Raw genomic sequence first — 14867 nt, 5'->3', positions numbered from 1 at the left:
GACCTCCCTCCAGTGTCATTCGTTCATTTTAATGTTTTACGTGACCCATTCGAAATCGAATCGAATGACTCATTAAATGCAGAACGGGCCAAAACAGGTGGAGAAGGTGGAGAAGGCCATAGGAGATGTGTTCTAGGTGAAAGGCAATTAACCATGAGAGCTTATGTCGTGGAACGTGCCTAATTGCTAGAAAACAGCAGCCGAATCTGGATTACGATGTTTGCCCAGGGAAATGCAAATGACTGTGTGTGTGTGAGTGCGGCAAACAATTAGTTTTCCAATTTGGCAACTAAAATGTTGGCAAACAACACAAATTAAATTCGCCCGAGTTGCATTCCGACTTTGCGATGGAGGGGAAAGGATTCTCTCGTTTTCTTTCTGGCCAAAGTTTACTTTGCTCTTTGCCATTCGCTGCTTGCGGGAGTTAATTTAATTAGTTTTCATTTATCTAAAGTACACGCTTCATTACATAATTTAACAATTCATTAGATTGAGCCCGGCTTCGTGGTAATTGAAAAGCGCGTCACGCTCTAGCCCCCAGATTTTCCAACGCCTCCATTTTCCCGCACTTTCCCAGTCCTTGCACTTCCCAGTCCGCCCCTCATTTCGCAGTCTGGTTTTTATGCTCACTTTGTTATTATTGCCGGCAGACAATTGCTAATGGTCGCTGTAATTATCATTAAATGGTTCGCTTTTCTTTTAATTCCTCAGCCATTTCCTCAGCCACCACCTCCCAATCTCGGCACTTTCATCCTTTTTCCTTTTTTTCCCTTGCAACAATGGCTGTGGCCCAACAGCTGCTGGCTACATTTCAGTGTGTTTGTGAAGGGATTAAGCTGCACTTGGCTCCTTAATTTGATTGCATTCGAGAGTGATTTGCCATTCATGGACAATTATGGGTAAGCGCAAAAGTGGAACATCCAGCAGGGAAATTGCAGCTGAATTGTGAAGGGCTTACTTGGGGCTTAACTGAATCCCCGCGATTGCTTTTAACTCATTCTACAGAAAGTATTTGTCAGATAAAATCATGCCAATGGGTGCGAATGGGTCTATACGAGTATATAAGACATTCAACATTGCTACAGTTAGGAAAACCAATTGTATTTATACTTGTTTTTCAATTACCACATCCTCAGTGGCTTGCCATCTGGTTGCATTGCCATTTTAATGAAAGACATGGGTTAAAAACTCTAACAAAGCTGCATTTATGTTTCCCAACCTTTTCTTGTATTTTCCGCAGAAAGAGGCTTCAATTTGGCAACAAACTATGCGACATGTCAAATGCCATGGCAATAATTTTCGTTTTTTGAGGGCGCTCTCGAAACATTTTGATGCTTCGCAGGCCCAGAATTTGATTCACAAATGGCACTGGGTGGGCCCAGAATTGCCGCCCCAGGCCCAATGGCATTTGGAATTCATAAATCCATGTTGCCCAGAATGACACGAAACGAAACGAAAGCCGAACCAGTTTTGCCCCATATATCAGGCTTAATTGCAATTCAGGGCCAGAAGGAGTGGGCCTCGCAATTTGTGAGCTTTTCAGTTGACCCAAAGCCATTTCGCTGGCGCTGTCTAGACTCTAGGCTCGCATTTCGTTGTTGCGACCAAGTTTGCAGGCGAAACTCCGGCCAGCCATTAAAAGTGGCCACAGACTGGCTGTCTCGGGTGCGTTGTGCGAGTACTTTATATTCAAAAGTGTGTAATTTGCAAAAATGTCGGCCGGGACTCCAACGGCAGCGCCCCCAGCGACTCCCACAGCACCGGCAGCTGTGCTCGTCACATTAACCTGATGCCAGCGGGAAAAGAGAGGGGGGAGAAGGGAAAAGGGGCGGAAAATGCTCGCCAAGTGCGCAGCGGATTACACTGAAAACAATCCAGCAGAAGCTAAGCTGCACAATCAACAGCCATAGCGCACAAAATGCCCTAAGAATTACTGTTTGGTAAGCTTTGAAGTAAGTTATGCAAATATTTGAATAACTTTATCATATAATGTACTATTTTTCTCAGTGCACTTTCTAGGTTCTTAGGCTGACGGCATTTTGTAGGTCGCCAGCTCACTCGTTGTTTCTGGTGTTGTTGCTGCTGTCGTCAGGTCGCGGTTAATTATGTTTTTTGTATGTCCTTACGCATAGCAAGAGGCAAAGGACGACGCTTCTCCTGTGTGCCTATGTGTGCGTGTGCATGTGGGTGTGCGGTGTGTGTGTGTGTGATTATCGTCTCGGATTTAATGCGCACTTTGATGTGAAACATTGCTAATTTGGCTTTTTATGTTCTTGTCGGCGCTGCGCATTTCCCCTAACTCGGTCCTGATTGCTGTTGTTTCTGCACCGCCGTGTGGTTTTTTTAAAGCCGCATTAATGCTGGTGACATTTTTACCCGGCCTTGATTTCAATTATGAGTATGTAAAATATGCTTAATATGACATGAAGGGTTGTCAATATCATGACACCATGGACTTAATAGAAAGCATATTTCCCCTTTGAAGGCATACCTTTTGATAGCTGATATCCAGACCCATGACCTTTTGCACCGACAGATTATTATTTACGAATTCGGCTTATCCCGTGCTTAACTTGGCAATTTACTTCAATTTCCCGTTGTTCAAGTTGATTCCACCTTAAAGCAGCTCTCATCCATTGAGCTGCCACGGAGACTTCAAAGTTGGCGTTGTTTCAATTAATCCTTGGGGAAAAAACATTCTCGGCTTACAAAGTCAGACGAGTTTTTTGTGCCGGGGCAATTTGTGAATTGCGAAAATTGATTTATGGCATTTTTGCACAGGCATCTCACATTTCACTCTTCACTTTTCACTTTGCTGCCGATGACAGCCGACGCAAAAAACAAAACAAAAAACATCAAAGTCAGCACGGTGGAAAAACGTAAGGGATATGGCAAAAAAATACGGCTAAAAGCTAAAACAAATGGCAGACATAAATCCATCATCATCAACATTATCGTGATGGCCGAGGAGCAGCCAAGCGTTTGAGCAAATTGACTGCAAGCAATTTGGGCTAAGAAAGTGCAAGAAACGAGCAGTATAATTTAGACAAATATTGTTCATACGCAGTGGTGCCCAGCAGCAGCAGCTCGGGTACTTAATTTAAATAAATCGACACAGTTCTCACACTACCCTTAATAAATTGTAATCGACTTAATAGAGTGATTCGTCTGACGGCAGCAAGTTATTACAACTCCCAGCCACAAAACCAACTGAAAGTTTAATAACATTCATGGCCGCTGGCCAAATTATGTGAAGCAGTACCATCATACATTTGCGCACACAGAAGAGTTCTATTCGAAATCTCCTCGAATGGGGTTGAAGTCTTCACCCTTGGCCAGCTGCTGATAAATTGGTTTCATCTCAAAGTTCGGTCCAGTCAGACAGTCAGTCCATTTGGATCGCAACTGATATCCACTCGCCCGTCGCTCAGTTCATAATTTACTTACCCGAGAGCAAAAGCCAAGACCAGATGTTTGACTCTACACTTGAGCCGCACTGCGGCGAACAATAACAGCAACAGACCAAAGCTAAAATATGCAAACAAATGGCTTAAACAGTTTTTAACCCTCCGGCTGACAATGAATTTTGCAGAAATTACCGACTCTGACTGCGTTCAAATACAAATTTTAGTGCGATTTCAGCCATATGCATACCATGAGCACAAATTGCCCGTTCTGATTGGCAGTGCTTCAGAATTGAATAGAATTTCTTCAGTTTTAATGAAACAAGTGATAACCCAGAAGGGCAGTTGCCGAATCTGGCAGATAAGAGCCTCAATTCCTATAATACAGTTGCGAACCCAAAAACTGTTTAGTTGACTGAAAGCATCGGATCGAGAGACTCCGAGCAGCTTATAAAAAGTCTATGATTTATACAGTGCCATTCTAAAAATCGAAGTAATAGATATGAGGAGTACAATTATATTTACTTTGGCCACGCTTTTGGCATTTGGGAAACCCGCACATGGCTACAAAACTTATTATCTAATGGGAGAAGAAGACAAGATGCAGTTGGACAGAATATTTACGGAAATCGATAAGTTGCATCAGTTGAATAAAGATGAGGTAAGTCAACTTAATTTTTTTCTGTTTTGTATTGTATTGACTTCACAACAATCCCAGCAATTAGAATTTCCTGCCTATGCCATTGGATTCAATGGCTTTCTGAACGAAAGTCTCGAAGGTTCTTCTGATATAATAGCAATGTCGAATAAATTTAGGTGGATTTCAAGGCATTACAAAAAAATGAGAAAATTCGAGTCAGCTGAGTGGGAAAATTACACACAACTCAACTTGGCTGAGGCGCAGGTATTTACAGGAGATGGGAACATTATGAATATGGAGAAATATCACTTGAAATTCTTTGGAAGGGATCTTATCAGCCAACTGGCCAAGTTAAACCAGGTAATAAGATATTACCTTGACTTCCTTTAAGGAATAGAAGATAACTATTCGCTCACTATTTTTAAACACAGTTTGAGGTCCAAACGTGCAAGTCGCCGCAATCGCCGCAGCAATTTCTCTACTTCTTTTATGTGTGCTACATTATTCACGAACTGAAGGCTCACGCCCTAGTAGAGTGGGCCCGGCTGTTGCTGAGGAAATTTGGACGAGATGGATCTATCGAGGAGCAGGACAGGTCAGCCTACAAGCGCACGGAAGGCACTCTATCGAAGATAAAGGACCTGATGAGCCGAGCAGATCGCTCCGTGTGGCGCTGTGATCCCTGGAAACACGAGTACGGGGTCACCTACGAGGAGGTCACCCGTCTCCTGCAGGGTTACGTGGAGAACGAGGTGGACCTGAACAGCGATGGAGAGTGCAGTCGAGACTGCGGCTACTACAAGTCCGCCAGAAATGAGGGCTGTTTCGATAGTAAGTTCTGTTCCGAGCAGCCAAAATGTTCGGGCGGAGTGCACGATTGCCGCTTTGTGGAGTCGTCTATGAAGATTTGTCAGGCGGAGAAGACCTCTAGCCGGCGGTACGAGTTCATAGAGTATGAGAGTGGCCTAGTTCATGGCACTCAAAAACACTGTCACACTTGGTCGAACAGTGCAAAGAGTTGGAATCGCTGGCTTTTCATGGAGTGCAGCTACTGCCTATGCTTGTGCGATGAGCAGAGTGCTCAATCGGATCGCTACTTCAACCTGCGCCCTGTGCTCGCCGATGTGAAGAACAACAGGTTAGTACCCTGCCTTCTTACTTGTATACGGGCTATATCCAGTTTGCACATCACAGGATTGTGACAGGCCTGCGGTTTGTGAAGAAGAATCGCATCTTTCACCTGCAAGTGCAGGAAGGTGAGCTTCTGCCACGTGGAGCCATCAACGAGACCACTCTTCAGTGGAAGCCCGTGGATTCGTACTCCACACTCGACAAGAATGTGACCGATACCGTTGACTACCATAAGCTGAGCTACGAAAGTCGATCCCTTGACCTGGGTGATGTGAAGGCGGAAAACAATTCAGCAGTGGTCACCGGCCTGCGGTTCCGAGTGATGGCAGGTCATCTTCAACTGGAGGTCCAGTTCAGCGCAGTTGAGTTTGAAAGTGGAAAGCTCATAGATCCCACGAAGACGAGTCACTGGACGTCCTTAGCCACCGATCAGAAAAGGTAAGTATCTACAAATATTTCGCATTATATGTGATTAACAGATTGTATGCCTGGTTCTTTAGGGAGAAACTGCCGCTTAGGGACGCCCAAGTGTCCAGTAAATCCGCGGTGCCTTCTATACCTTACCCAAGTGACAACCAGTACATCGAATTTACCAACACGGGCTTCGTTCAGGATGCGGCCCAATCTACGGTGCCGTTCATCGATATTCAGGACGTCGTGACGAAACCGGCGGTCCCACTTTCCGGAATCGGAATATACTACAAAGGTCTGGATGGCTACGGTGGTTTCTTGGCGCCCCGACTCACCACCTACGACTTCACCCAAAATGTTCAGGTGCCCACATGGGAATCAATGCACTCCAAGGATACGATATGATTTCGTCTGTGAGTCTTAAAAGTACGTGTGCACAAAATTTGAAGCATGTAGCTTATCAGTTTTTCCATTTGCTAGTAAACTGTTTTAACAATTGTATAAACAAATAAATAGATCATGGCATTGTTTTTTATTCCCTATGGAAAACCGTGAAAAACATTCATTTCACTTATTTATTCGTAGCGATATAAAGTTGAATAATAGCAATGTTTTCAAAGCATTTGCGCTGAGAGATGTAGAGGATAATTCGACATTCTTTGGTGCTTAGATACTTGCATGATTACTACAACATAATCATATTCCAAGTTTAAAGTTATTCGTTAAAGTGGCTACTTTATTGAGAAGGGGATATTGTTGAGTGCACCTCATTATTCATTTGACTTTCGTTCGCCAAAAAATGATGGCTATGCCGCCTTCGTGTCTGACTTTATGCTGACCCCTGGGAAGTCAGCTCCGTGAGCCTTAACCCTCTGTCGGCCTCATTCCCTTAACCCCTTGAGACAGCAGCAGCTGGCCAGAAGGCAGTGGCAAAACTCAGGACCTGGACCAAAGGGCGAAGAGCAGAAGAAGAAACTTTTTGTCGCATGCTCCGCGCGCATTTCGACTGCATAAAATATGGAATTAAATTGCTAGCCAACAAAATGGCGCCTGGGAAAATGACAAAAATATGAGACAGGAGCGCAGGATCCTCGTCCTTTGCCGCCACTCCCCCCCCCCCCCCCCAAAGCTCTTTTGGCACTTTGTTGCGAATTCTCTTGGCGCTGTCGAGTTGATGACTTGCAGCTGTCGCATTTCTTTTCAGACTTTAGCAACTGCAGTGGAACCAAACGAAACGGCTGTTGGCACCTGGTTAGCCACCAGGTGGATGTGGATGAGGATGAGGATGTGGATGAGGATGTGGATGCGAGAAATGGCATTTTATTTGACGGCAAACATTGCGGCACCTCGTGGGAAGTTTCCATCGCCCACTTCCCGAAACTCGCAGTATTTCATAAGGAAATTTGCTCTTGAAAATGGAACAGTATGTGCATGAACGACTTTTATAACTGCCACTTGTGTTAACATTTTTCCCCAACTGTCAAAACTAGAAACCTTTGCGCTAGTAGAAGTTTATAGCGCACTCATTTATCACTCATCATAATAGCTCTCACTTCCAAAGAAAGTTCCCTTCAATCGTAGTGAGCCTTGCTATTCGCAACACCTTAATTTTAGTATCTAGAATTAAAAATCGGTTATCCCTAGTTCTATACTTCCTGAATATGGGCGAAAGGAGCTTTCGCAAGCTGGGCTTGGGTGTGATCCTGACGACCCTCGTCCTCTACGCCCTGCTGTTTCTGGACACGCAGTTCTACGAGACGGGCGGAAAGATACACAATGCGTTCTTTGTGAACACCGACGGATGCCGCATCATAGCCATGGATGTGATGAACCCGACCATTGCCAAGTACACCGACTGGGAGTGGCAGGACAAGAGGTTCTACCTGAAGTGCCCCCATCAGACCTGGTTCCGAACGGAGGTGGCCAACGGGGATTGGTACCTAAAGTTGACCCGCGACATCGACCGAATCCTGCAGGAGAGCGATCTGACCCACGACTGGCAGATAAAGTGCTATTGGTTTCGTGTAAGAATCAAGGGACGTTGGAGGCCTAGAAGTTACGGTCGCACCCAGTTCCCGCTGGAGTTCCCGTATGCCCTGAAAGTGCCCAAGGGAGTGAGGATCTTGCGCGTCATGTGCATGAACACTTTCACAAACAAAACCTTGCACGAGGATGCCCATTTCTTCATCCAACCACCACCTGAGCAGTTGCTGAAGAAAGCTCCGAAGACCTTGAAGTACTGGGATGGGGAGAAGCACTCGGGTGGTGGGACGCCACCCATTTCTGTGATGATCTTGGGTCTGGACTCCGTTTCGCATCTCAACTTGCTGCGCCAGATGCCGAGAACTGTGCGATATATGCGCCAGAACATGTCGCATGTGGAGTTTTGGGGCTTCAACAAGATCGGCACCAATACCTATCCAAATTTGATAGCATTGCTGACGGGCCTCAGTGCAACTGAGTCTGAGGCTCATTGGGTGCGGCAGAAGTGCATGGATAATCTGCCACTGATTTGGAAGGAGTTCAAGAGGGCCGGTTACAATACCAGTTTCGCCGAGGACATGGCCATCTATTCCATGTTCTACTTCGGCAAGCCCGGCTTCAAGCGTCCGACTACGGATAACAATTTGCACGACTACATGGTGGATCTGTATGTGAATAGGCAGGCCAGTTCGGTGGCAGATACTCATTGCAGGGGCGAAAGGACCTTCATAGACATCCTGCTGGAGATGAACGACAGGCTGCTGCCCCACACGCAGCGCTATCCCTACTTCTCCTTCTACTGGTGGGCCAATGGCTTCCACGAGTTCTTCAACTCGCCCCGCCTGGCGGATGGAAGATTTGAGCGATTGCTGCGGAGCCTCGACGACGCGGGCATCACCAACAACACCATCATACTCTTCATGTCGGACCACGGGTTGAGATGGGGTCGCTTTCGCAGCAGTTTCCAGGGTATGATCGAGGACAGCCAGCCGTTTCTGTCCGTTTGTATCCTGCGTGGATGAGAGCGAAGTACCCCGTGGCCATCAAAGCCTAGCTGGCAATGCGCACAGTCTGGTGACCACCTACGACCTTCACGAGACCTTGAAGCATATCCTGGATCCGAGTTCCCTGGAAGATACACCATCACGCAGAAGACGGAAGAACTGTGGAAGCTGAAGGGTTCGAAAACCGGGCCATTAGCCTCTTCTACCATCCGCCGTGAGGAACTGCAACACTTCCCACATCCCGAGTAAGTTCTGTCTGTGCCACAAGCAGGTGCCCATTCCCGAGAGCAGCCCGAGTGGTGAGGAAATCGGCCAGCATTATCATCGACTACGTAAACCAGTTGATGGTGGAGTACCCCGGGCTCGTTCAGGATGCGCCCATCAGGTGCCGTTCATCGATTCAGGAGTCGTGACAAACCGGCGGTCCACTTCCGGAATCGGAATATACTACAAAGGTCTGGATGGCTACGGTGGTTTCTTGGCGCCCCGACTCACCACCTACGACTTCACCCAATATGTTCAGGTGCCCACATGGGAATCAATGCACTCCAAGGACACGATATGATTTCGTCTGTGAGTCTTAAAAGTACGTGTGCACAACATTTGAAGCATGTAGCTTATCAGTTTTTCCATTTGCTAGTAAACTGTTTTAACAATTGTATACAAAAATAAATAGATTTATTCCCTATGGAAAAACGTGAAAAACATTAATTTCACTTATTTATTCGTAGCGATTTAAAGTTGAATAATAGCAATGTTTTCAAAGCATTCGCGCTGAGAGATGTTGAGGATAATTCGACATTCTTTGGTGCTTAGATACTTGCATGATTACTACAACATAATCATATTCCAAGTTTAAAGTTATTCGTTAAACTGGCTACTTTATTGAAAAGGGGATATTGTTGAGTGCACCTCATTATTCACTTGACTTTCGTTCGCCAAAAAATGATGGCTATGCCGCCTTCGTGTCTGACTTCATTCTGACCCCTGGGAAGTCAGCTCCGTGAGCCTTAACCCTCTGTCGGCCTCATTCCCTTAACCCCTTGAGACAGCAGCAGTTGGCCAGAAGGCAGTGGCAAAACTCAGGACCTGGACCAAAGGACGAAGAGCAGAAGAAGAAACTTTTTGTCGCATGCTCCGCGCGCATTTCGACTGCATAAAATATGGAATTAAATTGCTAGCCAACAAAATGGCGCCTGGGAAAATGACAAAAATATGAGACAGGAGCGCAGGATCCTCGTCCTTTGCCGCCACTCCCCCCCCCAAAGCTCTTTTGGCACTTTGTTGCGAATTCTCTTGGCGCTGTCGAGTTGATGACTTGCAGCTGTCGCATTTCTTTTCAGACTTTAGCAACTGCAGTGGAACCAAACGAAACGGCTGTTGGCACCTGGTTAGCCACCAGGTGGATGTGGATGTGGATGAGGATGAGGATGTGGATGAGGATGTGGATGCGAGAAATGGCATTTTATTTGACGGCAAACATTGCGGCACCTCGTGGGAAGTTTCCATCGCCCACTTCCCGAAACTCGCAGTATTTCATAAGGAAATTTGCTCTTGAAAATGAAACAGTATGTGCATGAACGACTTTTATAACTGCCACTTGTGTTAACATTTTTCCCCAACTGTCAAAACTAGAAACCTTTGCGCTAGTAGAAGTTTATGGCGCACTCATTTATCACTCATCATAATAGCTCTCACTTCCAAAGAAAGTTCCCTTCAATCGTAGTGAGCCTTGCTATTCGCAGCACCTTAATTTTAGTATCTAGAATTAAAAATCGGTTATCCCTAGTTCTATACTTCCTGAATATGGGCGAAAGGAGCTTTCGCAAGCTGGGCTTGGGTGTGATCCTGACGACCCTCATCCTCTACACGCTGCTGTTTCTGGACACGCAGTTCTACGAGACGGGCGGAAAGATACACAATGCGTTCTTTGTGAACACCGACGGATGCCGCATCATAGCCATGGATGTGATGAACCCGACCATTGCCAAGTACACCGACTGGGAGTGGCAGGACAAGAGGTTCTACCTGAAGTGCCCCCATCAGACCTGGTTCCGAACGGAGGCGGCCAACGGGGATTGGTACCTAAAGTTGACCCGCGACATCGACCGAATCCTGCAGGAGAGCGATCTGACCCACGACTGGCAGATAAAGTGCTATTGGTTTCGTGTAAGAATCAAGGGACGTTGGAGGCCCAGGAGTTACGGTCGCACCCAGTTCCCGCTGGAGTTCCCGTATGCCCTGAAAGTGCCCAAGGGAGTGAGGATCTTGCGCGTCATGTGCATGAACACTTTCACGAACAAAACCTTGCACGAGGATGCCCATTTCTTCATCCAACCACCACCTGAGCAGTTGCTGAAGAAAGCCCCGAAGACCTTGAAGTACTGGGCTGGGGAGAAGCACTCGAGTGGTGGAACGCCACCCATTTCTGTGATGATCTTGGGTCTGGACTCCGTCTCGCATCTCAATTTGCTGCGCCAGATGCCGAGAACTGTGCGATATATGCGCCAGAACATGTCGCATGTGGAGTTTTGGGGCTTCAACAAGATCGGCACCAATACCTATCCAAATTTGATAGCATTGCTGACGGGCCTCAGTGCGACTGAGTCTGAGGCTCATTGGGTGCGGCAGAAGTGCATGGATAACCTGCCGCTGATTTGGAAGGAGTTCAAGAGTGCAGGTTACAATACCAGTTTCGCCGAGGACATGGCCATCTATTCCATGTTCTACTTCGGCAAGCCCGGCTTCAAGCGTCCGACTACGGATAACAATTTGCACGACTACATGGTGGATCTGTATGTGAATAGGCAGGCCAGTTCGGTGGCAGATACTCATTGCAGGGGCGAAAGGACCTTCATAGACATCCTGCTGGAGATGAACGACAGGCTGCTGCCCCACACGCAGCGCTATCCCTACTTCTCCTTCTACTGGTGGGCCAATGGCTTCCACGAGTTCTTCAACTCGCCCCGCCTGGCGGATGGAAGATTTGAGCGATTGCTGCGGAGCCTCGACGACGCGGGCATCACCAACAACACCATCATACTCTTCATGTCGGACCACGGGTTGAGATGGGGTCGCTTTCGCAGCAGTTTCCAGGGTATGATCGAGGACAGCCAGCCGTTTCTGTCCGTTTTGTATCCTGCGTGGATGAGAGCGAAGTACCCCGTGGCCATCAAAAGCCTAGCTGGCAATGCGCACAGTCTGGTGACCACCTACGACCTTCACGAGACCTTGAAGCATATCCTGGATCCGAGTTCCCTGGAAGATACACCCATCACGCAGAAGACGGAAGAACTGTGGAAGCTGAAGGGTTCGAAAACCCCCCGGGCCATTAGCCTCTTCCTACCCATTCCGCCGTGGAGGAACTGCAACACTTCCCACATCCCGAGTAAGTTCTGTCTGTGCCACAAGCAGGTGCCCATTCCCGAGAGCAGCCGAGTGGTGAGGAAATCGGCCAGCATTATCATCGACTACGTAAACCAGTTGATGGTGGAGTACCCCGTTTGCATGCCCCTTCAGCTGGATTCGATCGAGAGTGCCTACTTCGCGGCTCCCCAGAGGGACAATGACTTCTACATCGAGAGGGGGCACAGGAACGCGTATCCCGAGCAAGGACCCTTCTGGGAGAAGCGCCAGTACAAGGACAAGGACATCGTGGTGCGGCTGAAAGCCAAGCCGGGCAACGCCTACTTCGAGGGCATGACCCGCAGACAGGGCAGCAAACTCTCCCTCGTCGGGGAAGTGGTGCGCGTTGGGGGCGATGGCAACAGGAACAACGACTGCATCGACAATCCCCTGCTGGAGCCATTCTGTCATTGTGCACTATAGCTGCTTAAATTCAGCAAAAATATATAAATATTATAACCAACATGGCTTACTCTTTACTCAGAATATTGGTTGCTATTCCTAGAGCTTAGGCATACAACTTGAAGAAGCTTGCCAGTTACCTTTCAGCTGCACCCCAGCTAACTCCAAGCCGATCCCTCTGGACTCATCCTAAGCGCAGAAGTGCCGTCAATAAGTCCTGGACAGCAGCCCCACCAATTATCTGTGAGTTATAACTTTTGATTTTGCACGTCGAAGTTGTGCCAATTAGTGGCCACTGCCGCCGGGCGAGTCTTTAAAAGTTTGCCGCATGACTTGGCAGATGCCAATGGAGTGGACCACCTGCGGGCGCAACTTTGAGGGATATATGCGGGTATAAGGATATGGGGATATGGGGTGGACCAACTGCGATTCCGAACTAATGGCATAAGCCGCTTATGTACCATGTACTCGCACTCGCACTCGCACTGGCACTGGCACTCGCAGTTTGCTCTTACTTTTAACCCACTCACCAGCAAAACTTTTTTAGGATTATGGCAGACTTACGCAGAGCACACTTATGGCGCCAACGAAAGAGACAGATAGTGCCTGCTAGAAAGAGAGGGGAGGCGAGTGCGAGCAAGAAGCGAACGCTTTATAGTTTCAATATTTGCTTTGTCCTGTTCGGTAAAAATCCCCTGGGCACATAGGGCAGCCGGAGCTGCACGGATTTATAAATGGACTGGCAAACATTTGGCCAAAACTTTAAGAGGAGCGGAGCGGAGGGGAGAGTGCCAGGGGCGGGGAGTCAAATGTTTGCTCCGTTTTAAAGGAGTTGAGCTTTATTGTTTTTGGCCAATTAGTCTTGGTCTCTAACCCGTCTCGGCAATCGTCTTCAATCTCTCCCCAAGGTGTCCTTAGCCGCACGAAATGTATATACCCTCGCCCCGGCGCATCCTTGGAATCCTTTGACGTCAGCCAGGGAAGCGTTAAAAATGTTTCATGGCAGTCGTAACACTTGAAGTAGAAAAGCTGCGTCTGCTAATTCACTGAATTTCATTAGCCATTTCATCTGAAATAAATTCCATATAAAATGGTGCTCTTAAAGATTATAATTTAAATGCAGCATTGCAATTTATTTGTTATACATAAAGAAGAAAAATATATAGGGTACGCACCGCTTCGATATAGCAATTCATACTCTGCCCTATTTTCATTTTGCGTGTGAAGCTGAGAAATGTAAGATAGCCGGCGAGAATTCCGTTTTCCGAGCTTAAGTTGCTGCTAAAATGATTTATGTGCCGAGTTTATTTATTGCACCTCGATGAATACAAATTTAAATGTTTCGCCAGAAAAATTCAAGCGTAGAACTCAACTGAGGCAGAGAAACAGCCGGATGAAAAAAGGGATATTCGAATTGGAAAGGGAAAATGGAACTGGAAACTCCCAACTAGAACATAAAATGCATTCAAAGCTTCAATTGTTGAAATGGCACAAAAAAAGGTATTTGTGCTTATATGGATTATGTTATTTATGGTTGACTGCTGAGGAATGGGATCAGCAAACAGCGAAATTTATAGATAAATTTGCCAAACGGATGCTTTGTTGGGCACCAGAGGATTTTGTGCACTCGCTTGGAAGGATTTTAGCTCCTCTTTAGCCTGTTCAAACAGATTGCGAATAATGCGAATTGAGTTATGCAAGCAGAAACAGAACGATTTTTGAGAAAGTGAACCCACACAGACTAATATATCGAAGTGAGTTTCCTGATCAGCTCAGCCTGATTGCTCTGCTGAACTCAATTGGAATTTGATTAATCCAACACCAACTCAACACCACTTAATTCCGCCTAAATACTCTGGCCTTCGTTAACTCACTCTGCATCAACAAACCTTTTATACAAGGATTCCATTTTCTTTAGGTATGCAGAGCAGCTAATGCAATTAAATAGTTCTCTCTCATATAACAACCTCAAGTTATTAGATAACCACACAAAGAGGCTTCAAACCAGGACAAAGGATAAAAAGGACAAGAGACAGGCAACTACAACTACAGTGAGCACGACTGACGGGGAGTGTCAGGATGACCACAGCAGCCACAGCAGTTCATAAGGATGTTGCAAACAGGACGAGGTCAGTGGATCCTCTTTGAAAGCGGACAACCAAAGGATAAGGCAAAGCAGACAGACCCCGCAGCAAGCCACAGTTATCAATTGGGCAACTAATTGTCCAGGTTATAGCCAGAAAGACCCATGTGATTGGTCAAACATTTTCAATATTTCCTGAAAACAGCAGTTGTCCCACTCCAAAATGAATTTCCCAGAGGAAACCTCAAGCGTCTTCCACCTTCCCTTTTTTTTCCGGGCAATTCCAAACAATAAGTTGCCATTTTACTGCCGAATGCTTAACCTTGTCCTCAATCGCAAAGGGAGCATTCGACTCCTGTTTTCCCTCGCTTTTCCTCCAGATGTTGCCCAAGATTATTTTCACC

At 46.7% G+C, this 14867-nt stretch overlaps 2 protein-coding genes and 1 pseudogene across 2 annotated transcripts; all 3 read left to right on the top strand.

Moving 5' to 3' along the window:
* Nucleotides 1-779: 779 nt before the first annotated feature.
* LOC122611804 lies at nt 780-5991 on the top strand. Its single transcript, XM_043785137.1, has 6 exons — nt 780-814; nt 3879-4069; nt 4130-4404; nt 4476-5182; nt 5239-5613; nt 5676-5991. Exons 1-6 carry the CDS (start codon nt 780-782, stop codon nt 5989-5991), a joined length of 1899 nt encoding a protein of 632 aa, XP_043641072.1.
* Nucleotides 5992-7166: 1175 nt separating this feature from the next.
* Nucleotides 7167-8986, top strand: LOC122611802 (annotated as a pseudogene).
* Nucleotides 8987-10286: 1300 nt separating this feature from the next.
* LOC122625880 lies at nt 10287-12413 on the top strand. The gene has a single exon (XM_043805929.1). It carries the CDS (start codon nt 10380-10382, stop codon nt 12399-12401), a length of 2022 nt encoding a protein of 673 aa, XP_043661864.1. The 5' UTR covers nt 10287-10379; the 3' UTR covers nt 12402-12413.
* The last annotated feature ends 2454 nt before the right edge of the window (nt 12414-14867 follow it).

Source organism: Drosophila teissieri, chromosome 2L, assembly GCF_016746235.2.
Source record: "Drosophila teissieri strain GT53w chromosome 2L, Prin_Dtei_1.1, whole genome shotgun sequence".
In the NCBI taxonomy this organism is placed as follows: Eukaryota; Metazoa; Arthropoda; class Insecta; order Diptera; family Drosophilidae; genus Drosophila; species Drosophila teissieri.
The sequence above is the reverse complement of the archived record's forward strand: the minus strand, read 5'-3'. Positions and strand labels throughout refer to the sequence as shown.

Coding starts and splice junctions, on each gene's coding strand:
- LOC122611804 (XM_043785137.1), top strand. CDS start 780: ATGGCTGTGGCCCAACAGCTGCTGGCTACATTTCA. Junction 4,070..4,129: donor GTTGAATAAAGATGAGGTAA/GTCAACTTAATT, acceptor CCCAGCAATTAG/AATTTCCTGCCTATGCCATT. Junction 5,614..5,675: donor TTAGCCACCGATCAGAAAAG/GTAAGTATCTAC, acceptor CTGGTTCTTTAG/GGAGAAACTGCCGCTTAGGG.
- LOC122625880 (XM_043805929.1), top strand. CDS start 10,380: ATGGGCGAAAGGAGCTTTCGCAAGCTGGGCTTGGGTGTGATCCTGACG.